The sequence below is a fragment of the Micropterus dolomieu genome, linkage group LG03 (genome assembly GCF_021292245.1).
Source record: "Micropterus dolomieu isolate WLL.071019.BEF.003 ecotype Adirondacks linkage group LG03, ASM2129224v1, whole genome shotgun sequence".
Classification (NCBI taxonomy): domain Eukaryota; kingdom Metazoa; phylum Chordata; class Actinopteri; order Centrarchiformes; family Centrarchidae; genus Micropterus; species Micropterus dolomieu.
Genome location: NC_060152.1, coordinates 9868577 through 9895458, shown reverse-complemented (window position 1 = coordinate 9895458; position 26882 = coordinate 9868577). Strand labels below are relative to the sequence as shown.

The following is a 26882-nucleotide window of genomic DNA, read 5'->3' as shown; positions in this document are numbered from 1 at the left end:
CCGTGTAAACATTCACAGCGCAGGGTGGAAAAAGTATGTGAACCCTTTGGAATTACCTGGATTTCTGCATAAATTGGTCATAAAATGTGACCTGATCTTCATCTAAGTCACAACAATAGTCAAACACAGTCTGCTTAAACTAATACCACACAAACAATTATAGGTTTTTATGTTTTTTAGTGAACACACCGTGTAAACATTCACAGCGCAGGGTGGAAAAAGTATGTGAACCCTTTGGAATTACCTGGATTTCTGCATAAATTGGTCATAAAATGTGACCTGATCTTCATCTAAGTCACAACAATAGTCAAACACAGTCTGCTTAAACTAATACCACACAAACAATTATAGGTTTTTATGTTTTTTAGTGAACACACCGTGTAAACATTCACAGTGTAAGATGGAAATAGTATGTGAACCCCTAAGATAATGACTGCTCCATAAGCTAATTGGAGTCAGCCAACCTTGAGTCCAATCAATGAGACGAGATTGAGTGGTTGGTCAGAGCAGCCCTGCCCTTTAAAGACCACACACCAATTTTACTTATGCAATTCTCATGAAGCATTGCCTGATGTGAACAAAGCCTCAAACAAAAGAGCTCTCAGAAGACATAAGATTAAGCATTGTTTCTTGAGTGAAGCTAGAAAGGAGATTTTATATTTTTATATATGATTAATGAGATATCTGACTATACAGGACAATTGCTGGTTTAGGTCTATAACAAAAATATAAACTATCACCAGCCTTATCCTTTAAGCACATATCCTGTTAGGTGTCTTTCAGGTAGTGCTGGTGAGTGACTGACCACTTTTCCTCTTGGTTAATCTAGTTTTCCTATAGGCTGTTCTGTGCAGTCATAAGATAACAAACTAAATTGATCCCACACCAGAGAAATTCACTTGTCACAGCAGCAGAGTGACAGATAGAAATACACATACAATAAAAAAAGTAAAATAGAATTATTCTTGGTTTTCCTGTAGCTCATGACTTTTGAGACTGTTTGCTTGCCACCACATGACGTTGCAATGTTTTGGTTTTGACAGATGTATCAGCAATTCAGGCAATGAATATCTAGGCCTTCATGTACCTTTATTTAAAAAAAACAAACAAAAAAACGCAATGGTGGCAGGTTTATGTTAAATCTAATAGTACTCCTCTTCGTATGACTCACCCTTGTAACTTTGGTGCATCAGTTAAAAACCACTAATGTGTAATGCAGGAAGTGTCAAAATAATGCTGACATCCACCAAACACAGGAACTCTGTAAAGTAAAGAGGTGCCGTGCTCACAACCTACAGTTTCAGAAGTGACTACAGAATTGAATCAACACCACTCACAGAATTAGAAAGCCCACAAAGATTATGAGATTCACCAAACTGATGTTTACTGCAGGGCCGTGTCTGTGGGAATTTGTCCACTCCCGACACTGACTCATGTAATTAACATCTAAAAGCTCTGCCAATGCTTACCCGGCGTGGACAAACATGTAAGAGAAAAAGCGCCATGCTTCCTGCCTGTGCTCGGGCTTGTACGAAAGGGGGCTGTTCCAGATGCCTTCGTCCAGGGTCACCCACTGCTTCTGAGGCTTCCACACAGCGTAGTAGATAAACACTGCCAACTGATAAAGAACAGAAAATGTCCACAAAAGTTAGTCTTCAAGTAGGAGATTGTCAAATCCAAGTCTCTTTCCTCCGCAAAACACTGTAAAAACTGTCTTCAGGTTAGTAGCAGCAGAAGCTCGATCGCAAACAGCTGAGAAAATAAAGATAAGAAAAATAATCAGAAATACAGCTGAAGTATGTTTAACCAACCTCAGGAAATCCCCCAGGGGGATTGTACTCAGCAGCTCAGTTGATCTTGTCTGGGTAAATAAAGTGCCTCCTCACCCAAATAAAAAGGCTATTCAGACAGTCAAATGCAGTGACATTGGACATCTGTGAGTTACAAAGAGTGAGCTGTGTGAATAGGCAGTGTGCAAAACACTCAGTGATAAGAAAAAGAGTAAAGCGACAGCCTTCCACCGATTGTGACAGCAACATGGTGCCAACTGGCAAACTGACATTTTAACAGCAGTTTTGTACAGATCTCAAAAGTGTATTGACTCACTATGGACAATGTAAAGAAAATGTCAAAACAAGCGGGTTTACAAACATAAAAAAGGCACTAACAATTCAATTGTGCACAAAACAATCTGACAATACAAAATATTTTTATTTAACATTTATAATGGACTATACAAACATTGAATATGGTTTGTAGGGTTTATAACAGTATAATGTAGTTGTAAGCAGCTATAAGGACATCTGTACATGCTTAATAATGTACATTATTTCCCAACAATATTTTATATTATTAGAACTGTATACTATATTGTCATTCACTCCACCACTGGGTGCCCACAGAAGGAGTTATTGTTATTGAGAAAAAGGCACTGATAAACACCACTATCTTACAACTACTATACTTACAACAACATTATAATGCATTTTATTTACTGCCTATAAATGCTAAATAGGGAGACACAAAGTATATTATGATAATGTAAAGACAAATGTTTAAATAGCAGTGGTCAACACAAAGAAGGCACTAAATGCAAGTGCATGCTGCAACTGCTCACAAGTGTTATGTCTTCTGGAGTAAAACTACTTCCTACTCTTTGTTTTACAAACAGGCAATCTCAAATGCATTCCTGGTGGCATTAGCTTAACTTAATATAGGACATAATAAAGAACTCAGTATATCTCCCTTTAAAACCATAAGTTGTTTTTTGTTTTTTGTTTTTTAAATAGACCGAACCCCACCTACCCCCTCCCTTACTATTTCAACAAATCCCCCACCGATCCTCCACATTCCACAAGATGTGTTTATTTACCTAAACCTAAGTCCAAGGACATGCAGGCTTTCTGTTTACACATTCAGGAAAAGCATCTCTGAATCCCACCAGTAAGGATCAACTGTACCAGGGCTAGCCTAAGGCTATAGTTCTACTCATGAAAACTGCTGTTTTCATTGACACCATGCCTACTGCCTGCTAGCGAGGACTGCACTCGATGAATCAGGACATTCAGAGGAGGTGGTGCAGATGCCAAAAGAGACAGAAAGAAAGAAACTGACTCTCACAAAACCTTCACAGTTTAGAGCTTGGTCATTGTGAGAACTACACATTTTCAAACACGGTAGCTATAAACAAAGATATCCTTCACCTCAATATCTGCTCTATTAAATATAATTACAGCAAATCTTTACACCATGGCAGCATAATAAATGTAAGAATAATTACATCACAGAATCCATAATGATCACCCCAGTGCTCATGTATTCAATATTTATGTCAAGCTACCTCTCCAAGACTGATTAAGATGATGAAGATGGGAGGCGGGAAGCAGTTGGCCCGTTCCAGGTACTTGTCGCGGGCGTGTTCTGGGAGCATAAATCTGGAGACAGAATGCTGGAACCGCTCACAGCATCCCATCTCACTGTCATCATCAGGTTGGTCTTCTTCACTCCCGAGCTGTCTCCCATCCCGGTCCACGGGTAACGGCTCCTGCTGCTCGGGGTCGATGTCCTCCATCAATACTCCTGCCCTATGTAGCAGATTGCATATTTTGACTTAAGGGTGTTTGTATCTACAGTACCTTGAGCTGACTTAAATCAGAGCAGAGGTGGTTTTTTTGAATACCATGGCAGTAATCACTTTAATATCTCTGGGTATATTTGGTCATTTGGGGCAATTTTGCATGTTATGGTAATATTGGATTTGTTTTTGTGGTTTTTGCATCAATGTGATGAAGTACTTAGATTTTCAGGTATTTTATTTGCTGGACAAGCAAAAAACATACATTCCTGTTGGTTACTTCATCCATTAATATTGATTGAGATTGATTTTTATTTTTATTGTGCCATGCCTAAATAATATGCCCAGCCCAAACAGGCTTACAACACCACCATTATTTAGACTCTTAGACCAGAAACCATAGCAGCAACATAAATATAAATAGTAACATCATATTATACATAATATGAAAAAAAATAATCTTATAAGCATTAAAATGAAACAACTATGCCTTCCTATCATAGGCTGTGCACCAAAACATTCCTGGATATTGAACTGAAGATATTCTAACTCATAATAAGGACAATACAGAAGAAAAAGCGATTAATTCTTCAACATCATTCAACTTCTCCTAATTCTCGCAATTCCCACAAACCTGTTTTTAAATCTGCCAACTTCAAGGGCCAGAGGAAGAATTCCTGATCTCAGCTGTGCAACTAAAGACTTTTGACTCCAACATTATAACTTTCATGAACATAGGATGCATTACAAATGAATTACGCGGGTACTACGCAATGCATCAGCAGTTTTGCTAGGAGAGTGAACAGCATTTTGTTTTACAAAGTTAGGAAGCAATGCTTAAGTCAAGCCTGATGTTGCCGTACACATAAAAAAATGATTCCAAGTCACTTTCTCACAGTAAGGAATACAGCTTAATAATATTACACTGGTAGAAACAAATGACATATGGGACTGCAACTAACAATAATTTTCATTATCGATGAAACTACCAATCATTTCTCCATCCATTGTTCTGTCTATAAAATATCAGGAAATAGTGAAAAATACCAGTTGTAATTCTCACAGCTTTAAATGTCTTGTTTTGTCCAACTAACAGTCCAAACCCCAAAGATATTCAGTTTACTATCACATATGACAAAGAAAAGCATCAAATTCTCATATTTGAGAAGCTGGAAACAGCAAATGTTTACATTATTAAAATTTACTTTAATGCAATTATGAAAGTAGTTGCAGATTTAATTTTCTGTTGATTTACTTATTGTTGCAGCTCAGCATGACAACAAAGTGAAATAAACCTATACATCTGTACCTTTAACATGCATAATTGTCAAGAGCTGTCAGACCCTACAATGTTTAATGACTAAAATGTTCTTTTTGAGTGGAAGAGATTTTAACTAGGCAACTTTGCTCTTGGAAAGAAGAACACTGTCCTGAATATCATCTATATCAAAAGTTTTCAATGTCTGAGACAGTGGGCCTCCCTTTAGACATGAGCTTGGAAAAAGGCGCCCCCTCACCACACCCTAATTTACTTGTTTAGTTTCACCCAATTCCTGGATTCCTATGGGATCATGATTATGTTATATGACTACACAGACACTCAACTGAGCCGAAATAGCCTAATATTACTGTTTGACATAACTTCAGACTACACCAAATACATAAAAGGTCGTCTCAAGGCATTTATTAGTTTCTGACTCTGGAAAAGTGGGTAAAAATTTTATCATACACATTTGCTATTCTATTAGATCTCCTTTTGATAACTAATAATAATGTGATGACTAACATTTTCCCCCTTCCACTCACTGAGCCTCCCCTGAAACTGTTTGGAGCCCCCATGGGGGGCTGTTTAAAATATAGGAAAAAGGAAATATGCAATTACTCTCCTCCTTTTGCTGGGTGAACATCCACTAGATACAAATGAATCCTAAATTGTCCAGTTTATGCTGCTTGCATGCCCAGCAACATTTGCACTCTGAAACAGATGTATTTCAAGTGTAATACTTTATCTTTAGTAAGACCTTGCTCAATTAGCCAACAACTGACAGTAAAAGAAATTAGGCTACAAAAAGCACGAGTTTTATACAAAAAACTACAATAAATAGAAAATAGCATTAGGCTACTTTGTTTTAATGCTGAGATGTTACCAATTTTATAATATTTAAAGTTACAAAAGGTTTGACACTAAACTACACAGTAGCCTACATTTTTTGCCTGTTGATTAGCGTTTCCTGTTTACTGGGCGTTGCTGATGACAATACCTACTGATTTTGATCACAGACTTTTCCAGCCAACTTCAAATAAACTCCAGTTAAGGCTCCACGCCATTGTAAAGTATTAGGTTTTTAAATAAATCAACTTTACGTTGACCTACTCACCTAAATCTTTAACAGGTAGACAGCTCCGAGCGGCCCCAAACGCACAATTATTGATTCGACTTAACTAATTCAAACAGTTCAATGTGGGAGCTGAAGAGTGCACAAGTCCATCCGCTGTAGAGTTAAAAACACCATACAAAAACGCTTTCAGCACCATTCCTCCATGTTTTCAGACAACCCGCGGAATCCCTTCTTCTTCAGCCGTCCCCGTGAGATCGGAAGAAACAAAAAAGAGAAAAGCTCTTGGAGATAATTATAGCCCTTGCAGTGCTTTTTCCTGCAAAAAACTTAACTTCCTTCCCGGTCCAAACAAACCACTGATGTTCCCCTCTTCCACCCAACTACAGCAGAGTTTTACAAAACCACGGAGAATATAGGTCCTGCAAACCTCGCACAACGTCGTAACTTAGGCTACCTGTTTCACCGTGCCACACCTGGGATCAGTGACGTCACTGACGAGTAGCTCCTCGTTATCCAACTTTTTACACTCACACGATCAGAAATGGTTACCCACCCCCCCATGACCATTTCTGAACGGTGCCATATATTCGAATAGATACAGAGTCTAATTCACGAAAGTAAACTCAAACTAAAGTCCCAATTTCATATAAATGTTGCACTACTGTGCATGTGCCACAAGGGGGACCTGGAGTCCACAATTACGAACAATGGGGATGGGGATGTTTCCATTGCAGGTTGCTAGCAAAGAGAATACTAATACGTTTATATGCAATCTTCACATTACTATCAATAGAAGCTCCTAATCATCCTGATATTGCCTGTCACTCATTTATTAAAATCAGTCACAAAATGTTATCACAATTATAATGGAAATTCATAGATCATCAGATGACAATGAACACAATGAACCTTAACAGATAACCCTATAATAATACCCATCCAGAATAGCTACACTGTACCTCCTGGTGAGATTAGGGCTGCAGCTAAGGTTTGGCATTTTTGCTTGAAAAATGACTCAATAGATCAAAACAGTAAGTTACTTTTAATAGCCTGCTTCAGCTCTGGGTATCTTTTCAATTAGGTTTTGAATGGTCAATCTAAAATATTTAGCCAACAAACATGCTTGTCTTTTAGGTGCCTAGGGGAATGGAAATTTAAACACCATTCCATGACAACTTTGCAAACTTCACCTATTGATGGAAGATCGTGTGATGGCTCCAGTACTGCTACTCCATTGATCATGTGGTGAGACTACTCATTGATAAAAAACACATGCCAAACAACAGATTTTAATCACAGAACTTTTATTTTCTTCAAAAGGGAGAAAATCCACATTCTCAGGTAAAGAGTTGTGAGGAGGGATGTGTGTGTGTGTGTGTGTGTGTGGGGGGGGGGGGGGGGGGGGGGTGAGAGAAGCAGGAGCCATTAAATACAGCTGCTACAAGGTTATACAGATGATCACATGAGCCAATAAGCTTTTTCTACAGCGCCAGCAAGAGATTTGACACAGATCTGCTTTAGTCAGGATTTCCAGAGAGTATATCAACAATAAAAGGGGCTGAAAAAATAAAAAGTTGGCTTCATACATAGTTTCTCTTTCAGATTCTTCTAACTTTTTGCCAGCAGCAACAGTTTTAAAGTAAGAAATCAACTTTTGGATTAAAAAGGAGGATACACCATGGCACCCAAACAGGTTGAGATGGAGGGGACAAAAATGGTAAATAAAATGAAAAATCAAGTGGAAGGAGGCCGTAGAAGAGCAGCCATCTTGTGAGTGGAAGCTGGGATCTCATCAATGTGAGTTCAGGACACATCTGAAACATAAATTGATTGATAGTGTGGATTAGTGCTGCGGTAAAACACAGTAACCATCAGATCATCCTTTTTTTAACTCAGAACCCTGATTAAATAAGAAATGTATACTTTGCGAGAGAAAAACGTGTTTTGCTAAAGAAAACTGAGGTTTAAAATACTTACAACTTGCAGGCCGGGCTCCGTATCTTCGCATGATCTGGTCTTGTGTGAATTTCACAAAAGATTCATATTGTTCTGGAAAGAGATGAGAAAAAAAAAAAAAAACAAGATGGCGGTGAGGATATGTGCTGTAGATTTAAACACCTGACTGGGCAGAGGACTGAGATTCCATCCGCAATATGATGCCTAAATTGTCATGTAACAACGATGTGCATTCACATTAGCCTTTCCAGGACTTTTAGTAAATGTCTGCCCACACTGAACAGGAAAACTGCTAAAATCTGTCATCACAATGCTCTTGGCTAATAAATATCACCTGTTAACCAGCAGCCATTGCTAAGACAAACTGGCATTTTACAATTTATACTCTGCAAAACCTGTTTTTGGGTATGAAAATGCCAGATCAGTGCTGGTAAACTTTTTTTTTTTTATTAAACAAACTTAATGTGGACGTACTCTGAGTGAATACAGTTTGCTTCTGCTGCATTATTGCGCCTGTTCCCTGCCCATTAACAGTCTTGGCATCTAGAAGCATATATAATGTTTGAGGGAACCAGACTCCAATGCAGACGTCATCAGTTATGATATGAAAAGATACTCATAAAATAAAAAGGGAGGGGTGAGGGTGTTTCTCATTGCAGTTACACTTTCATTGTTCTTTATTGCCAGATTGGAAAGAAGTGCTGTCCAGAGGAATTGTGAATGCTGATATTGAAGTCCTGTGGTTTCACAGTTTTCATTAATATTCAAAGAGGAACGCTTATTACCTGCGAGTTTTGTGTTAAGGATCTGTTCGTACTCCTCCCGGATCTTCTCCTCATGGTCTTTAAGCAGCCGCTCACACAGGTAGCTCACCTGCTTCAGTGTAAACGAGGGCTGGTCCTTCCTTGAGGCACCTGGGAAACACAAAATCAGATCAGCTATGAAAAGGTTGAATCACTAACATATGCGGTGCAGCAAGTCAGAGACAGAAATAGGTGCTTGGCCAGGTGTAAATTTACAGCTCTGCTTGCTGTCGTCCCTCACCTCTACCAGCCAAAATGGAGCATGCAGCACTAATGTGAGCCCTTTGTCTGAGTCACCACTATGTCTCTGTCGCAACTGGAGCCAGTATTAGCAAGGTGATTCTTTACCCAGTGGTCTTTGAGGTCTGCATTGGAGCCCTTTAGACTAAAATGTTTGTAAATCACAGACAAGGACGGCAGAGCGAGGATGAAGGTTTAATGGCAGTCTCAGTGACAGAAAGAGGCCGTGACAGTAACGGTGCAGTCAGTGTGATCTATGAGACTATTCTGTAGAGTGGGAAGGAAAAACACGGGAGGCCGAAGTCCTGGGGTTGGGGTCTTGGATTGCATCTCTCAACGTAACTGCCAAATTGTGCATAACGCATCGAAATGCACAGTTACTGCTGCAGCACAAACGTGTTTCCAAAGAGGCAAAAAGCAAATGTTACAAGTTTGTCATGATCTACGATGGTGTACTTTTCCTATGACAGGCACACATGTAAACAAAAGATGGGCTAAAACAAAGTATACCCACAATCTACAACCATTTCAGGTGTCAGTATAGAGAGAGAAATTGATTGAACTTTGTATGTTTTCTCTTTGGATGAATCTGTCAGTTTATCTTCTGTGATTTAGACTTTCACCTATAACATTTGTATTTCTTAACTTGTTTGCAAAGAAAATAGTATACTGTCTCTTTTAACACTTTTTGTTATCCTTTTAGATACAATGAAGCATGAAAGTGCTGCTTATTTCAAGTTCCATCTGAAACACATCCATTACATGTAAAAGTGTTCTGAGAAAATGATAATAAAAGCACTATTTTCAGGGATTTCAAAAGGGTTAAGACTGAGAGACATCTCGATTTCAGAAGTGGGTTGGATTTGGCACAAACAACTACACATCTTTCACAAACTCACATCTGGAATCACAATCCCTCTGAGCCTGCCTCTTGAGACTTGAGTTGGTCATGCAGGTCCAGCCAAGGGTCTTTTGGCAGGCCTTGCAGAATGAATGACCTTATCATTCATAATTGTTGTTGAGCAAATGCACACACTTAACTTACAAAAGATGTGATTCTGTTTGTTTTTTTGATGGTTTTGATGTCTGAGTTGGCTGTCACTTCAATGTTGTAGGACTTGCTAACCAGAACAAAACAAAGCAGACATGTTATTTGATCACCCATTTAGAAAAAGCTCTTACCCGCAGAAGTACAATACCTTCGTTCTAAAATACCCAAACAGCTACAAATATTAGGGCACTCTGCACTTAATAAAAGAGGAATTTCTTACACCTTCTGGTTGACTGGTTGGTTGATATGCAGATATACGTAGATCGGATGTATTTTATTTGTGATTGATAGGCTATGTTGTATTATAAATAACATTGCTTATGAATGAAAACAGTTTATTTTACCAAACACATACATATCATGTGGTTCTAAAGCGGGAAAAACATCCATTACTTGACACCAAAAGTGCCATGCTGTACCCATTACAGCTGAGCATGACCAGAAGACATGGCCTTTGGAGTAAAATCCATAAATAGTGTGTGCATGGTGTTTGTCTGACAAACAGTAAATTTTCCTACCTGGTGGGGAGCTGGGAGCGTTGAGGGAGGAACTGGGGCTGGGGGCATCACTGGAGCTACAGGCCTCAGTCTGGTTGAAGGCCCCTTCCAGCTGCCGCCGCCTCTGGATCCGGCTGTACTCCTGACGGAGGTTCTGGAAGATCTGCTCTGTAGGGAGGAAACAGAAACAAGGACAAAACTTTTAAAACCAGGACAGAGAACACCCCCCCAAAAAAAGGTGATTCTATTTGTCACACATAGGGCCCTGACCTGAAGATGTAACTTTGACCTTGGTTGCTTTCAACTCCACACATTTTTTTTTTTTTTTAAATAAATTCGCCAGTTATGAATGGGCTGCCAAAGCAAATTCATTACTGACTTTCTCACTTAGTTTTAATGTGCCTTGTAATGATATCAAGCAACAGTGTCCTAAACCTTTCCTTACTGTAATGAAACCCTCAAACTGCTAAATTACAAGTTTTCAAAAGTATGATGGGTTCTGTTTGATCTTCATTCTGATCAAAAGGCATTATGAATCCATTGTCCCAGAATACTGCTTCATATTGAATGAATTGAACAGTGAGTCATTACAGGAATGAAATGGCCAGTATTTTGTTTTATTAGTAACTATTACAGGAAGGCATAACGCTCCACCATGTTCTTAAGAAACTAAAAAAAAATAAAACATTCATTCCACAGGAAGTAAAGGTGTGAAAGACTGATATTAGTCTTATATCTATTACAGCTGTGACAAACACAAACACAGCTGACCTGAGACACTTTCAGATCCAGTGACTGAATCACTTGCACTTCTCTTCCAAAATTTTTCATGACATCACCATCATGCCAAACTACAGCTGGAGAAAAAGTTATGTGAAGGCTGCAACATAAATCAGTGCTGGTTACTAGGCTGTAACAAAGGAAAAGCTTGTTCAAATATAAGCATGGCTGTTGTAGCCCTACAATTTTTAAATACATTAAAATCACATATATTCTTAAATAAAAAATTCGGAAACTTTATGTACACATGCATACAGCTACAACTGGTCAAGAAAATGGGGTTGCTACACAGTGGCTAGTCCCTTATCGTCTCAGATGTTTCCGCCTAAAGATTAACCCTACACCTCAGTGGTGTCCAGTGTCAAAACAGCTTAAACATGGTTCACAGCCAGCACACACATATCTAATTATAAGGCTAAAGTTCAAAAATGTCCTGGGAAAAGCAAGAGAAAACAACCATGGCTAGAACTGATAGCCATATGTAGGAGAGGGACTTTATCTTACTCTATTCATACAGGGGGTGAAGTCTCTACACATGTTGCACCTCTATCTGGGGAATTGTGCCTCATTTATCTTGGGTGGAGAGGGAGATAGAAACCATGTTGCCACTTCAGCCTGCTCATCAGTAAGCTTGTCTGGATGGTGAGGAAAGCAGGACCTTCTCTATAGAGCCATTTTAAGAACACCATGTTATACTGTATGTGGTCATGCAATTTTGAACAGGTGCCTTCACAGAGACCCCTCTGCTTGCTGTATGTGGCTTCTAAACCTCCAGCATTAATAATGCAGGACCCCAATCTGACAGGCTCTGTTTGCTTAGCTACCACTTTGCTTTTCACACTTAATAAAGCCATATCAAAGCCGCAAGAATGTCACTCCCAACCTGCAACTAGGAAACAATTAAATTGACAGAAAACAACTTTGATAATCAATTATTTCTCACTTTCAATGGTTGCTCAAGTCTGAGGATTTGCTGATTCATTGTATACATTAATTTTTTGGGGGGTGGATTAAAATTCACCATGTAAGCAGAAAAATCAAATCTAATTAAAAATCTGAGGTTGATTTGAAGTTTGATATTCAATCTCAAGCTGAAATTGCAAGTTACTTTTAAGTTCAATGTTGACCAGCAGGATATTTTAATGCCACTAGGCCCTTGTCAACTGCATGAATAACTCTCAAAGACTTATTATAAAAAGACATGCACAGCGCTGGAGCCCTGTCTCCCTCTCAGCTCCTCCAAAAACATCCTTTGGATAAAAATCCAAGATATAAAGGCTGATCGAGCACATCTAACCACACCAGCTGAAACACATTTTTCAATATAAAATACTATAATACTGTAATCTTTGAGGTTGTCAGTTTTCTCTCACTGATTAAGCCAAATCACAGACTTTCAAATAGTAGATATAATTTTGAGTGTATAAGAGACACAGGCAGTCTTCACTTTCATTTTGTGCCTCTTGTTTTGTTATTTTTTGAACAGTGGGGGCGTGGTTGCACATCTTGCCACCTCTGCTTACCAATTTCCTGGGGGAAACCCTGTATTTGCAATGATTGTTGTTTAAACAAAGACTGTATGAGCAAGAGAGAGCAAGATCCTGGTTACAGACAGATCTAAAACATAAACCTAGCTGTATCTGGTACTGCTACTACTGTGTAATCCTATAATTTAGTATTTATCTGGACCTACAGTTGCAGGCTTGAGGTTACATCCAACATTTTCATTTTAAAAAGCAGACCTATTGCTACGTCTGCCCGTCCAGACTAAAACGACGAATCCAGGGAGGGAGAGAGAGGGAGGGGGAGGGGAAAAATGAAGGACTTTGAATACAATGACGCAGACACTCACGTTTGGTTTCCTGATTGGGTCTTATCAGTCATACAGAGCAAAAACACAAAGCTGCTGACAGCGTTTTTGTTTTGGTATTGTTATTATATACTTACACACTTGTACTGTGGATGTCACCTTGTTTATTTTGCGACAACTGCAAGTCTGTTTTCTGCCACTACAGTCAATTTGTACTCCCGTGTTACTTTCAGTAACAGTTCCACCTCATTGTCGGCCCCAAAAAATCTCTAGTGTGCTCCTCCATCCATAGAACTACTTTCTTCTTTCGCCAAATCTTCTGCAACTGCAGTAGACAATCTGCTTCCTGTTTACACGAGCAAGCACATGCCCAGTGTACGTGAATGGCCACTTCATCTAGGCTTTTAGTTGTTTTAATGTAGACTGAGATCAACTTTGAAACGCAGCTAAAGCCTACACACTACACGATTTTTATGAGAGCAGGGAGCTACTTTTTCACAGCGAAACACTTTCTACTGACCTCCAGCTCTCTCTGTAGCTCAAACGATCCCTGCTACCAGCGTGTGCTAATCCATTCTTTCACTCATTATTCGTCTTCACAATTGTGATCTTTATAATAACATACAACAGCTGTTGTCTGTAGGTTCGTTTCATTTCCCATTTCACGAGTGTTTTCTTAACAAAACATGATTTGGAGACCAGCGTCAGGCGACACAGTTGCTGTCAGCTCATGTAGTGTGTGACCCCCTGTCACCAATCAGTCGCGCAGTGGGTTTTTAAACAAAAATGTAGTAGTGTGGAAGTAGCCAGAGTCTCTAAATGCTGACAATAAGGGATTAACCTGTGACAGCTGTCTTATGTGAACGGGTCTAATTGGTTGAATGTGCATCTCCTAAATGAAGGTCGTGTGACTGTTGGTAGACGTGTCACTACTCCTGGGTACATCTGACTGAAGTGAAAAACCTCTCCTGCTGCCGGTCACTTTCAGCTCTGCCAACTTCTAGTAGCTCAACTGTGGGCGTTGCTTGACAACAATGACCCTCGTCACAACCAGGTCAAGCAATCAATCAGTGACTTCCGGGAGCCAGGGGAACACAGTGGAGAAAGCCTCGGCTAAAAGGCTTAGGTACAGGCCAAATAGTGAATACGAAAGGCAGATCGGGTGGATAGATTGGACATGGTGGTGGAGAGAAAACAAAGCTGACTCATTTCATTTTAACCTCTACCACTAAAGGACTTTGGGGGGAGGGGGGGGTTTCGAATGCCCCAACTGCCAGGAAGTAGTGTGATGTATTATGGGTCAGTTCATGTTACTCTTATGCAGCACAGAATTTAAGAGTGACCACTATTAGTTTGAAAAATGGGAAATGGCAACCTAACAAATGATTATTAAGAAGCTCACCACTGAACAATACCCTATCTGGAAACAATTATTTCCAGATAGGGTTTGGCAATACAAATGAGATGATAGAGACTGGTCAACCAGTAGAGATTCCTATAGTAGGTAACTATCCCTGTACTATATTTTTGCATAAATGGGATGAACTGGTCTGGTATTTAACTTCCTGGATAAGCAAAATAACAGACATTACCATTGGATTATTTTACTGATAAACAGATTCTTCAACTTCTAGAAACTAGTGCACTAATTTCATTATTGTTTAGGCTTTTTAAAAATGTTTTATATTTGAAGAAATAAATAAATAGGATCACTGTTTTGTATTGTGAGATAAAGTTGGCTCGGTGCATCCCTAGCTATTGCCAAATGAAGTTACCTACACAATACATTCTGTATTGTTCACTTCTAATTAGGGCTGTGGCTAATGATGATTTTAGTACTTTAATCTTCTACTGATTATTTCATCGATTCATCTAATCCATCGTATAATAAGTACTTTTACTTGGCGGCGGCCCGGTAACAGGATCAGCTGTGTAAGTTAACGACGTTACAACACAAACTCGTGGCCCAAAAAACACGCACGTTCAAGATCTTCCTGACCAGATGACAGCAGAAGCCCAGGATACCTGACAGTCTTGAAGCCTGACACAGGTTTTGGACCTGAACTATGACATGCACACTTTTCTCCCCAAGCTGTAAACCTGACAAAAGGTCAGCCAGTCCTGCCTTTCGATAACATGTCCCAGGAAAACACCAGCCTCATCTGTCAATTGGGGGAATTATACCAAAGCACAAGCCCAGACTGGCAGGACAAGACTGAGGCAGAAGAGAATGCAGTGGATGATCCCATCTACATTAATATGAAATAATTACCCAAAGATACCTCGGCAGTGTCAGATACCTCTGCCACGCCTGCACGCATACCGCTCTGCTCACCACAAGCGAGCCTGACAAGCTTGAAAGCATGTGTAGGTAGACGCGGGTGGGAGAGAAGACAGCTGACCTTTTGCTAAATACAAAAACTGCTTTCACTTGGCATACCACAGCAGAAAAGCAGGCTTGCAGCACCAGGCCCACAAGGGGCCTCTTTCTGGGTGAAGGTGAGTATAATACCTAGTATCTGGACCTCATGTCTGCAGTAGACAAATCTATATGACTTCACTCTTGCAGCTGCTGGGCTGTAATTCAGCTAGGCAGACAGACTGAAGAAAATGGAGCTCACAAGAGGCCCGTTTGATTCTTAACAAAGTTCAGGCCGGATAAGCAATGTCAGTACAGACAACCTTGGAAACAGGGATCCTAATGTTTCATTTTGCATACCAACATAAACATAGATGCACTATGAAACATAAGCAAGTCAGATTGCATATATGGTGTGAGTAATAACAGGGGCAGAAAATGTGTCTTCACCTCCAGGCATCTGCAAAGATCTGCCCTGTACATTCTCATAAAACCAAGAAACTTCACAATAGTAAATTACAATAAATCTCTGGTTTAAGAGGATATGTTCCACAGTTCACCACAAGCCAAAATAAATACATTTCACAGGAAGCCAGTTGTGACGACGTTTCCATTAACATCCACATCTGTGTATGATTGCTCTCAACAAACCTTCCCCGGCGCTTTGTGAGCGATGTGCAAGAAGCACGTATTTTTCTTAGAATTAAACAGGAACAAGAGACCACAAGCTGCCCTTTGTCTTAATAACTGATGCAGCAGGCATATTGTGTGGGCTCTTGATAGTTTATTGTTTAAATAAAAAATTATTTTATTAATGGCTCACATTCCCCCCCCAGGAAACACAAGTTAGTCACCTCCTCTGCAAGTAAATCATCCATGAAGAACACCAAATGAAACCCATGTCAAGAAGCATAGAACTAAGAGGGGATGCTGCCTACATTGCCCCTCCAAGTGTCCCCTTATTGTCCAATCTGATCAGAATTATGAGTATAATTCACATCAAAATCACTAGGCTAAGGACAGGTTATTTGGTGGTTACCTAGCAACAATAAAAAAAAGAAAATAAAGAAAAGCGTTTATTATAAATTGTAGGTTTTTAACAAAAAAGGCGCTCTGTTAGTTGATTATGAAAGAAGCTGACAATCTGACATAAATAAGTGAGAAATAGGGAGATTTAAACCCTTTTGATTTATCCAGTTTTATAGAACAGAAAAGTGGCTCTACATACAGCCACTGGGTAACAATGAAGGGTGGATCACTCCTAAACCAAAACACTTCTTCTCCCAGCAGTTCCTTGCCAGTAACTGTTTATGAGGAATGCATCTGTGCATTTCTTATTTCTTCGCGGTTACTTTGTCATTCCTGGTGGCAAGAGAGCAATACACTTCATAGCAACAGGAGGGCTAACTAGCACCATTAGCAACCTTAGCACAGTTAGTACAGCTGCCTCTACCTTGTAATCCTCTCACATTTCACAGCAATAAAGTGGTCAAATAAATGCAAGGCTGTCCTGCATTTTTTTTTTTTAATATTTGAATTCAAGATGTATAATGATTAGTCGTCACTGCCATCATGCTGCCCAATCTCAGTGACTGGCACAAACAATAAGCCTGACTGGATCACAGCGGAGACATCCAGGTAATTATCTTCTGTCTACTTGTGAGCCCCACACCCGTCCAACGCTCACAGCGAAGCTTTCCAAGTCAATGGGAGGGTAGAGTACAGACATAAAGGAAATGAACAATGCCTTCCAGGCTTGGAGAGGAAAAATGGTTGTGGTGCATAATGGTAACCCCCACCTCAATGCAATGCAAGACAATTGTGGCACTAAGGCGAAGAACATCACCCAGGCAGCTCCTAATTAACAGCATGCAATTCTGTGGCTGCTGCTGCTGTGATGCCATTCGTCTTTTCAGGGGTGCCAGAAGGCTAGATCGTCACCCAGGTGTTAAGTATAAGCAGGACCTTTTGTTTAATCCTATAAGTTTTCAAATTAACGTTTAACTGAACATATTATATTTATTAGCCGTGACACTCAACACTACAGCAGCAGATTGTACAGGCAAAGCTGATAAGGGCAGTCACATATCCTGGCAACATTCAATTTCCACAGTGCCAGATAGTATTTAATTTGGCTCTATACGAAATAACTTTCATTCTAATATTTTCATGAGCAAATGCAACGTTAAGTTAACGTCAGGCTAACTCGGGCAACTGTGCAACAATACAATGAGCTAGGAAGATACCACCAACGAACACCTAAAGAACCACTCATATTTGTGTGCATCTACTAATTTATAAGATTAGTAAAATATTCTGTGACGGTAACGTTAATTTAGCGACGACGTTCCCCCTTCTTTACGTTAGCCTAGCTAGGCTAACGTTTAGCCTCCAACCCCCATTCTGATTCTCTGAACTAGCTAGCTATCCATTCCACTCCACCCAAACCCCCCTCCCCCATGACACCCACCCTGAATCGCAAAAAAGCCCTTAAATCGGCTTTCCGTACCTGGGGTCAGCCTGTGTTCGCCTCCTATGGCCGGAGGAGACATCGAGTGCGTTGGGCTGTCGACTTGGGGACGGAGGTTGCATCTTTGCGGGGACGGAGTGCTAGTAGTCCCCGGTAGTGGATTGCACCTTCTCCGCTTGGGAGACTGAGGACTGAGGAGGGCCTCAAACTCCATCGACCGCTTTAACGTAGCTCCACAAGCCATGTTAGCAAAACAAAACGGGAAAAAATTAATTAGACAAAAAACGACCCGCAAAAACTGGGGTTTAACGCTCGTTGTTTGTACGTTTAACGTCCTCGAAATGTCTTGAGCCTTTCTTCCTTTCCACAACAACGGATTTTCTTCTCTGAGTAGTTAGCCAACTGCCGACCCTGCCTGCTGAATTTTTAAAACGTCACAATGGCAGATCCTACCACTGGAGGAAAGAGGGGGGTTGTCAATATTTAAAACACATTACTGTCTATCTCCCATTGATTTCAATTGCATTTGTTCGAAATAGTTAAATTTTTAACTGTATTACTTAATAAATAATGGAATTAATTGCGATATTGTCTTCTCTTTTCCGTTTTTAGTGCTACGATTTCCTGCCAACCAACCCCGTTGTTGTGTGGATTCCTTTCCGTTGAACTCAAATTGAAGGTTCACGAGACGTCTGGTGGTGATGGTCAGGTAAATGAAGTAGCTCAGAAAGACTTTAATTTCCTTCAGTTGACAGCAGATTTTATTTTATATTGTATTATATATTGTATTTGTTACTAACAGGCATCACATTCTATTTTCGCATTGTCTTTGTAATGAAAACACAGAGGATATGACCATAGATACCGTTTTACAATAGGCAATATCCGTGCATGGTGATAATGACCTGGATTAGAGTCCCTGAGGAGCTAGGGCTGGGTGATATGGCCAAAAATGTTATCACGATAAAAACATTTCATATCATTTAATGTCGATAATTTTCACAATATATGTCAAATCATTATTTCTTTCAAGTTTAAAGGCTATTTTTGGCTCCTGAATGAAAATCGAAGAAACCAGATGGTTAATTATGTGGTTAAACTTTTTTAATGGTCAGAATGTGACAAACATTTGATGCCAAACAGTGGATCACTTCACAAATCTGAGGTAGAACATTAAAAACTATTATGATAAAATCTTTTTCAACAAATATGATTAGTAAATCATTTTTCAGTCCCTTTTCCTCAACAAAATACATATTTTAATAGAAAAAATAAGTGCTAATTTGTCTGTGATTCAAATAATTTAAACCAAATATTTATTGACGATATATTAAACATTTATTATATTGTTATTGAGGAAAATTATATTGTGATAATTATCATTATTGTTTTACTGCCCAGCCCTATGAGAAGCAATGTTTTGTTAGAGAGCTTGATCATACTATACACTGTGACTGAAAGGAGGAATTGTATTATTTTGTATGCACTGTATGGAAACATTTGTATTGTAAGTAGAGATCTGATCTAATTTTCCTATGCTCCATACCACTCCTAGTGTATCACACTCATTAGTAACCAGTCACACATTCACTGCAGTCTATAGTTTTGAGTAACTCAAACAGTTATTGTCCAGTAATGAATCACCCATCGATATGTGCTGCAGTCGCCACTACTGGATGTTCATCTGGTTGTGACAGATGTTTTATGTGTAAGATGTTTCCATGCATATAAGATACACTGAATGAACACTGTTGATCCCTGATTGGGGGAAAAATATATAATACTTTCTCACTGGGATTAAAAATCTATTTTACATCAATGTCCTGGTTTGATAATGCATAACATAAATAACAAAATCATATGCAGTTATCAATAACCTATGGAAAGAACTAAATATGCCGCTAGAATACTATTATTCTGTGTTTGTAGCTTGTATCTAGAGTATAGCTTAAATAGCTGGGGAGTATTTAGCAATATCAATTAAAGGGGCATTTAGCATATTCTCATAAAAGCAGTAAGAGACAATGAACAGTCCTATTCTTAATTTTCCGCTGAGCAGGTCTATTAAATAGGACATAAATTTATATTATTCCAAGCTATTGTATTCTTTAGTTGTTTCTTATTATTATGTGTAGGAGGTTTAAGAATAAAATCCACCCATTACCAACTTTATGATCATTTTGGAGGCTGTAATTTGAGCTGTTAATGAATTGTATTGCGTTATACTGAGGGGTGTTTCTAGTGTTTAGTGTACCCTCATTTATATAAATGGGGTAGCTTACAAAATAATACAAATACCACCTCACAGTATAACACATATTATTATGCCTCTCTAAAATAGATTCAACAAAAGTGTATATAACCTGTGATCTTCCTTTACGATGTTGTTTTTGGGAACAGTATAATGCCCTGTACTAATTTTGTCCTACCATCTCCCTCTTTTGCCTTTTGACAATTATGTATTTTCCCACATTTTGTGTCAGATTTTCTGGCATGGAAAACTCCAAATACCAAGCATGCAACTTCTGACAGCAGAGATCCACCCAGTTGATTGACACAGACATGGCGGCTCTTACAATTCATTGCAAACACCAAACTGCTGACTCGTTTTTGCACTCAACAATGAGTAAAGATGACAGACGAGTACGATTTACTTGTGACATTTGCTTGGAAAAATAGCATGGCCAAGTATTATTTTTAATCAGTTTATACAGTGGTTGAAACATATTTTCTGTCTAGAATCCAATGACCTAAGATCAGAAATTGTGTTTTACTTGTGTTTCTCTAATTTGTTACTTTACAGTATGCGTCCCTGTGAATTTAAGTGAATGTCAGTATCTGTTTTACTGCAGCTGCCAGTTGTCAATATTGCAAAGAGTGTTCTAGTCTCTGTGCTCGTTCTCTTCCTGGCATGTGCCCCATTCACCCCCGGCACACTGCTTGGATTCATGTGGCGAACACTGTGTGAAATCCTCCTGTGCATGGGGCTTTTGTGGAGTCCTGGCATTCAGTAGCAGATAGGATAGGCAACCCACATGCTCAGGGACAAATCCTCAAACATAAACAAACACATGAACAACAACATCACCCTTTCTACCATGTGGTGTACCCAAAAGTTAAGTCAGCACTTCAGTTCACAGGGCACAGTATGTCATAGAAGTGAGGAGGCAGAGACGTCAAAGGTTATGTGTTGTGTTGAATGGCCTGGCCACAATACATCATCTCTTAAAAAAGGCCAACATACACTAAACCTTTTGCCTGGCATTAACCAATGCCTATAAAATGCTTTTATAAAAGTCCTTGTGTCCTACTTGCATATAGATAACTATATTTTGGAATCGTGCCATGTTAATCACACTTACTGTATTATCAGTGCAATTTTTAACTGCTAGCAAAACATAACATGTAGCATGTTTCTAACATTTTATAGGCTTTCTGATACATTACTACTAACAATATTCTAGAGTTATTGTTTGATAGACTTTACTACTATAGACTCGTTCAAAAAGGCAAATTTAAGTATTTGCTAGTACTAATCATTTGATGAGAATAAATTCTGCTTGTAGATATTGTAGATTTTATTCTTAATCTAGAGTGACATTCTTTAGACCCAAAGCACACTGCCATTACAGACACCTCTTGATTTGTACAGCTACTCCATAATTTCAACACATTTTCTGATGTTCAGCTGCTGATTGTTCACCACTTCTGAGACAGAGACAAGTTGACTGGTCATGGGCATCTCATCTTCAGACAGGGGAATGCAGGTGTCTTCTGCGGAGGGTAATCCTTGGGTTGAGTCCTCTGTAGATTTTTTACACCTCCTAATTTCACACACCCTTTGTAGCAACTGCAGTAGAGCAACTCTTAGATCTCGGCAGCGCAGTCCATACAGCAGTGGGTTAACTGCAGAGTTAACCAGGCAGAGGGTGCTGCAAAATGCGAAGGCCCTCTGTTGGTTGCGGGTCAGGAGCACAGAAACATCAGCTAACATGATCGAGAGCGCAGGGAGCCAGCAGCCCACTAGTATGAGTAGGATCAGGCCAAAGGTACGTGCTAGCCGGATATCCATCCTCATGCGGGCCTGGCCTGTCCCTGCTGCTCCCTGGAAACTTGTCATGGAGGACTCATGGCGGTGGGCCTTCCACAGGATGAGAGCATAAGCCCCCAAAATGAGAGCCAGAAGCACCAGGATGAAGCTGGTCCAGCAGGCCAGATAGCCCTGGTTGATGTAGGGAAACAGGCGTGAGCAGGGGGGATTGAGCTCTGTGGGACACCTCCAGCCCATCAGTGGCAAGAAGGAGATGAAGATGGTGGCACTCCAGAGGATCAGCAGGCTCAGCAGTGCTCGCCGGCGGGTCAGTAGTAACTTATAACTGGAGGCCTGGTGGATGCAGAGGTAGCGGTCCAGAGCGGTCAGCAGTAAACTCCCCACTGAGCTACTGAAGGCCATAGTGACACCACCTAATTTAAAGAGGTAGGCGGTGGGGCCGTCACTGCGGCGAAAGAGGTGAAAGTCGAGGAAGCTGGTGGTGAAGAAGCAGCTGGCGAAGACATCAGCCAGAGCAAGGCTGGCAATGAAAAGATATGAAGGTCGTTGCCGCAGGGTGGCTGTGGCAGCGATCACTCCCAAAACCAGAACATTCTCCAGCAGTGTGACAGGGCCTGCCAGGAAACATATGGAGCCAATGGCTGTCTTCTCCGCCTCGACGAGGACCATGTAGCATTCCAGATTCTCACAAGACCTGTTAACTGTGAGAAAAACACCGGTGTATATATGAGGACAAATTTTAGTGTGCAATTGTACTGAAACTACAACTGCCATTATAAATGCACCATTAAGTCCCGCAATTGCTGGACCCCATTATCTTGAACTATTTCAGATTCTGAAGAAGTAAGGTAATGTATTTATTTGAGGCTGCATACCTGTTGGTAATGAGGAGTCCTCTTTGGCTTCTGTAGGTCCTAAAGAAGTGGGAACTTCCCATTCCTCCATTTCAGTTGTTACTATGTGGGCCAGTGCTAGATTGTGAATAGGAAAAAATCTTTTTTTTTTTTTTTTTGAATTAATACAAAAAATTAAGACATCTGTAGCATAATTGGAATTGGAAATCATCACAATTTTATTAAAAACTCTTTTAAAATAAAAAATACTGTATCTTTCACTTTCTCCAGTATTATAGTATAAGTATACCAGTAGAACTTCGAAGCAAATATTTGTTTGAGAAAATGTTTTTTGAAACAAACTATTTGATTTCATTTTTGTCAGAAAGAAGCAATTGTTTCCATCATAAAACTTACATTGTTATAAAATAACAATTTCATGTTCGAAAATAAAATAAAATGCAGTAAGCGTACTAACATAACTGAATGTGTGAACAAAGCAAACACGCCAGGATCCAAATATCTAACAGGAAGTAGAAAATGTGATGACTTTCCTCTCTGTGTCAATATTGAACTTAGTGTTAACATTTGTGAGTCCAGAGCAAGTCCAGAGCAAACAGACAATGATCACTACAGTATCTGCTGATTGTTATGGCCATGCTTGTCTCGTGTTTTCCCCCTTCTCTGTGTTCAAGTGCTCCCCTGCCTGTCTCTGGGTATGTGTTTGTGGTCTCCCCTCCTGGCTCCTGGTGGCACGTCAACTCTCCAACATCACCCCAGAAGTACATTTATATCCTGGCTCAACTCTCACTTGTTGCCAGACCACTGTTTCACGGCAGTGGTGTGATTATTATTCATCTTGATGCCTGTCGCTAACTGCCTTTTCCTTGTGCCTCAGGATCGTCTCTCATCTCATGCTTTCCTCCCTGCTTGTTGACTGCTGACCTCCAAGAGCTCCTGCCTGCCAACTAGTGCTTCCCTTACCTTTGCTGGCCACACAGCCTTGGCATTCTCCATTCCTCCTCTACCATCTGCGATAACCAGCCATCCTTTCACCTCAACCCTTATCCAACTATTTGCTTAAAAATCCAAAGAGCTTCAAGTCTGTCCTTACTATGTAGAAACATTTTAATACAATCAGTGTGATCATGATGCGTTTAGTGTGATTCCTAGGTTCTTATCACTTTCACATATAACCCAGCAGCTGGGTGTATGATGAATTGCAACACTTGAACATGAATGTATGTTGTGAGTTTTTTTTAAAAGACATTTTTGCCTTTATTTTATTAGGACAGTGGTTAGAGAGGAAACGAGAGAGAGATTGGGGTTGCAAAGGACCACAGGCAGAAACTTTGAACCATGACAGTATCTCTCTGTAACCCTCTCTGCAAGACACCCTCTGTAAGTGAAGTAATTTTAGGAACTGAGCTAGTCCAGAGAATTATTATTAAATTCATATTTCCACAGTCACTTTGGCAGTGATTTTACTGTTAAGTGCGTTCATACATAATAGCAAACTCCAGTTGTTGGCCTAATATCATATTTAACAGGATGAAGACTGCCCCCTTTTGGAATTAGAGGGGATTGTACTTTAACAAAGCAGTAAATCGGAGGGTGAAGGTCGCTACAGAGATAAATAATCTCCTGTAGAGTGTTTCACCTGTATGCAATCAATAGATTAAACTAAGTGTGGGAAGCTGATGTAAGAGGATTTTATTCATGTAAATAATGTGATAAACAGGAGTGGTCACCTATAATTGCTTTCACAGGATGGCTTAAACATAAAGAATATTTTATAGGCAAAAACGTGATATACTCGTATACTATATACTATAACGTGGTATAAATCTCAATAATCTTGAATAAACAGTTTTTGCAGCTGGGAAAAATTAAACTACTTAAAACAAACATTAAAATGGATAAAGGAAAGCATTAAGCTTAAATGATGCAATTTAAGTGATTACTTTTCGCAGGAGTATAGACTGAAGAGTACGTTTTCACCCAATCAGGTCACTATGCCCTTCATTCCATTGTTTTCCCTTCCTTCTGTTTCCACTGGCCATTATTTCTGTTTGTCATTACAAATATTACACTGCCTTATTAAAGCACAGAAAAAATATATGAAGTGGTGGTAAAGTAAATTACTTTCCAGAAAGCCCCTTATTGGCTTGAAGGACAATATTTCTCAATTTTACTATGGGCCATATGGGTGCATGCACTGTGGATATTACACCACCTCAGGCGTTCTCTTTTTTTCTCCCTTGTGGTGAAAAATCTTGATTGACAGAGTGATGTGTTTTGACTCCTAAGAACCATTCTTATATTCATAAAGTTATAGAAATGATTGCTTCGCCAGGAAAGCACCTACATATACATATATATAAACAGGCACCCATTTTCTTCACATTATTGACATTGAAATACGGTGTGGCAATAACCCGTTGAGTCACTGTTGCGCCCTGCCACATTGTTGCAAAATATTATACTTGAAATCTCTTATTTTGTAGTAGCAACAGATAATTGAAACACTGTAAAATAGGTCAAAAGTAACAGATCTACAGCACAAATACACCTATTGAATACAACATAAGTTGCTGAAGAACAAGAACAGACAATCTATTTTCCCTTATAATTTCTACATGCAAAATGTGTAAATCCTATTTCACAGAGACATCATCACAATGACAGATTAAATCCAAATTAGGAACTAACAGTCACTCCACCACTGTAATAATAATAACATTTTAAGAGCTTACCCTTGTGTTTTCTGACGTCTGCGGTTTTATAGCTTTTTTCCTGATACAGAAGATCTGAGGTAGGTCTCTTAGCAGCAGAGCAACCACAGAGACCTACAGACCTGACTGGTGTGCGAGTGAGGGGAGAAGATAGGAAGGGTGGCTGTGATGACACAAGAGAGGGGGAGAGAGAGATACAGAAAGAAACAGAGAGAGAGAGAGGAAATAACCCAAATTATATTATTTTGAAGTATTATGCAACAGGAGTCCCTTTTTATATGTTTCATTATATGTAATAGAGATGAAAACAATTAGATGAAACATTTTCATAGATTTAGAGAGCAAGTGTAGTGATCACACACTTCTAAGTGTTGTGTCCTTCTTGAGCGATGCCTTTCCAGCAGACAGGGTCAGGATGGACTCAGGGGAGGAGAGCACTTTAAGAATAGTGTTAGGTTGCTAGGCGTGAAAAATATGTTGATAAAAATGGAGGACAAACACACACTATACTGCATTTATTTGGAAAATATAAATTAGGTGACTTTCCATGGTTGGATTATGCTTGGCTGTGAATCCATTACTCCAAGCCTGACAGTGTTATTTTAATGCATTAACAGCCTTGTAAATGGAACTTGGGTTAAGATTATTTTGCCACACTACTATTCTAAAGGTCAAGAATGAACTTTCTTGTTCATTGACAACCTTATTTGATATGTTTTACCTAGTCAAGGTAGCTATAGACATCTTTCCACTGAATTATTCCTATTTGTGCAGCAATGGTGTTTCCTTCCACATCTTTTGCTAATTACTTTCCACTCATCTTCATTTGGCAGACCGTATCTGGCATCATGCATGAACGCACTCACCTCTTCCTTGTAGGATCACATGGGTAAAGCTATTTTAACGTAACATACTGCTTGAAGGATTACAAGAAAATCTTAATTGCTTGCGTTTGGTGGAGGGAAGGACTGGCAAGATGATAAAAAGGAAGGCTTAATTACTGGTATGTTTGCTTTGCTCATTTAAAGATTGTAAAGACTGTCATAAAATTGTTCCTTTGAAAACACTGGACTGCCTCAGTTGTTCAATTATTTTGCTTCCATACTTTTCTCCTAATATATTTATCCTTAAAACTGTCTCTCTGTTTTATTAATACAGGGTAATTTCAGATGTTTAATATGGTATCTTGAATATAAAATAATCAACCATGTTTAAACCCACATTTGAATACTGAGGCCTGTAAGTCAGCTGATTGATTGGAAATTCACAAGGATTTTGATTTTTCTTTTGTAATACTTTATGGACTAATACCTACTGAAGCCAAGGTTAGGGTGTAATGCTGCCTGTAGTACAACAGGGGGCAATGCTAAGCAACCATGAACAA

The 26882-nt window shown here is 39.5% G+C and overlaps 3 protein-coding genes across 5 annotated transcripts in view; all 3 read right to left on the bottom strand.

Annotated features, from left to right (window-relative positions):
• rhbdl2 (rhomboid, veinlet-like 2 (Drosophila)) overlaps positions 1–6395 on the bottom strand; it is a 10258-nt gene extending 3863 nt beyond the window's left edge. Inside the window, exons 1-3 of one of the 2 annotated variants that reach the window (XM_046046110.1) lie at positions 5953–6395; positions 3341–3584; positions 1515–1618 (exon numbers count right to left, since the gene is read on the bottom strand). In XM_046046110.1, coding sequence (XP_045902066.1) covers positions 1515–1618; positions 3341–3571 — 335 coding nt within the window. In that variant the 5' untranslated portion in view covers positions 3572–3584; positions 5953–6395. Of the gene's footprint in view, positions 1–1469; positions 1619–3340; positions 3585–5952 lie in introns of both variants that reach the window. The other variant, XM_046046109.1, reaches the window with a different exon arrangement.
• Positions 6396–7200: 805 nt separating this feature from the next.
• Positions 7201–18286, bottom strand: akirin1 (akirin 1). Its single transcript, XM_046045958.1, has 5 exons — positions 17919–18286; positions 10482–10628; positions 8655–8783; positions 7891–7962; positions 7201–7727 (listed from the first exon to the last, which is right to left on the bottom strand). The coding sequence occupies exons 1-5, from the start codon at positions 18121–18123 to the stop codon at positions 7717–7719; spliced, it is 564 nt and encodes a 187-aa protein (XP_045901914.1). The 5' UTR covers positions 18124–18286; the 3' UTR covers positions 7201–7716.
• A 3150-nt stretch (positions 18287–21436) lies between these two features.
• The window catches only part of cnr2 (cannabinoid receptor 2), a 7085-nt gene continuing 1639 nt past the window's right edge, over positions 21437–26882 (bottom strand). Inside the window, exons 1-3 of one of the 2 annotated variants that reach the window (XM_046045955.1) lie at positions 25520–25931; positions 22806–22901; positions 21437–22631 (exon numbers count right to left, since the gene is read on the bottom strand). In XM_046045955.1, coding sequence (XP_045901911.1) covers positions 21532–22631; positions 22806–22875 — 1170 coding nt within the window. In that variant the 5' untranslated portion in view covers positions 22876–22901; positions 25520–25931 and the 3' untranslated portion in view covers positions 21437–21531. Of the gene's footprint in view, positions 22632–22805; positions 22902–25519; positions 25932–26882 lie in introns of those variants that run through there. The other variant, XM_046045956.1, reaches the window with a different exon arrangement.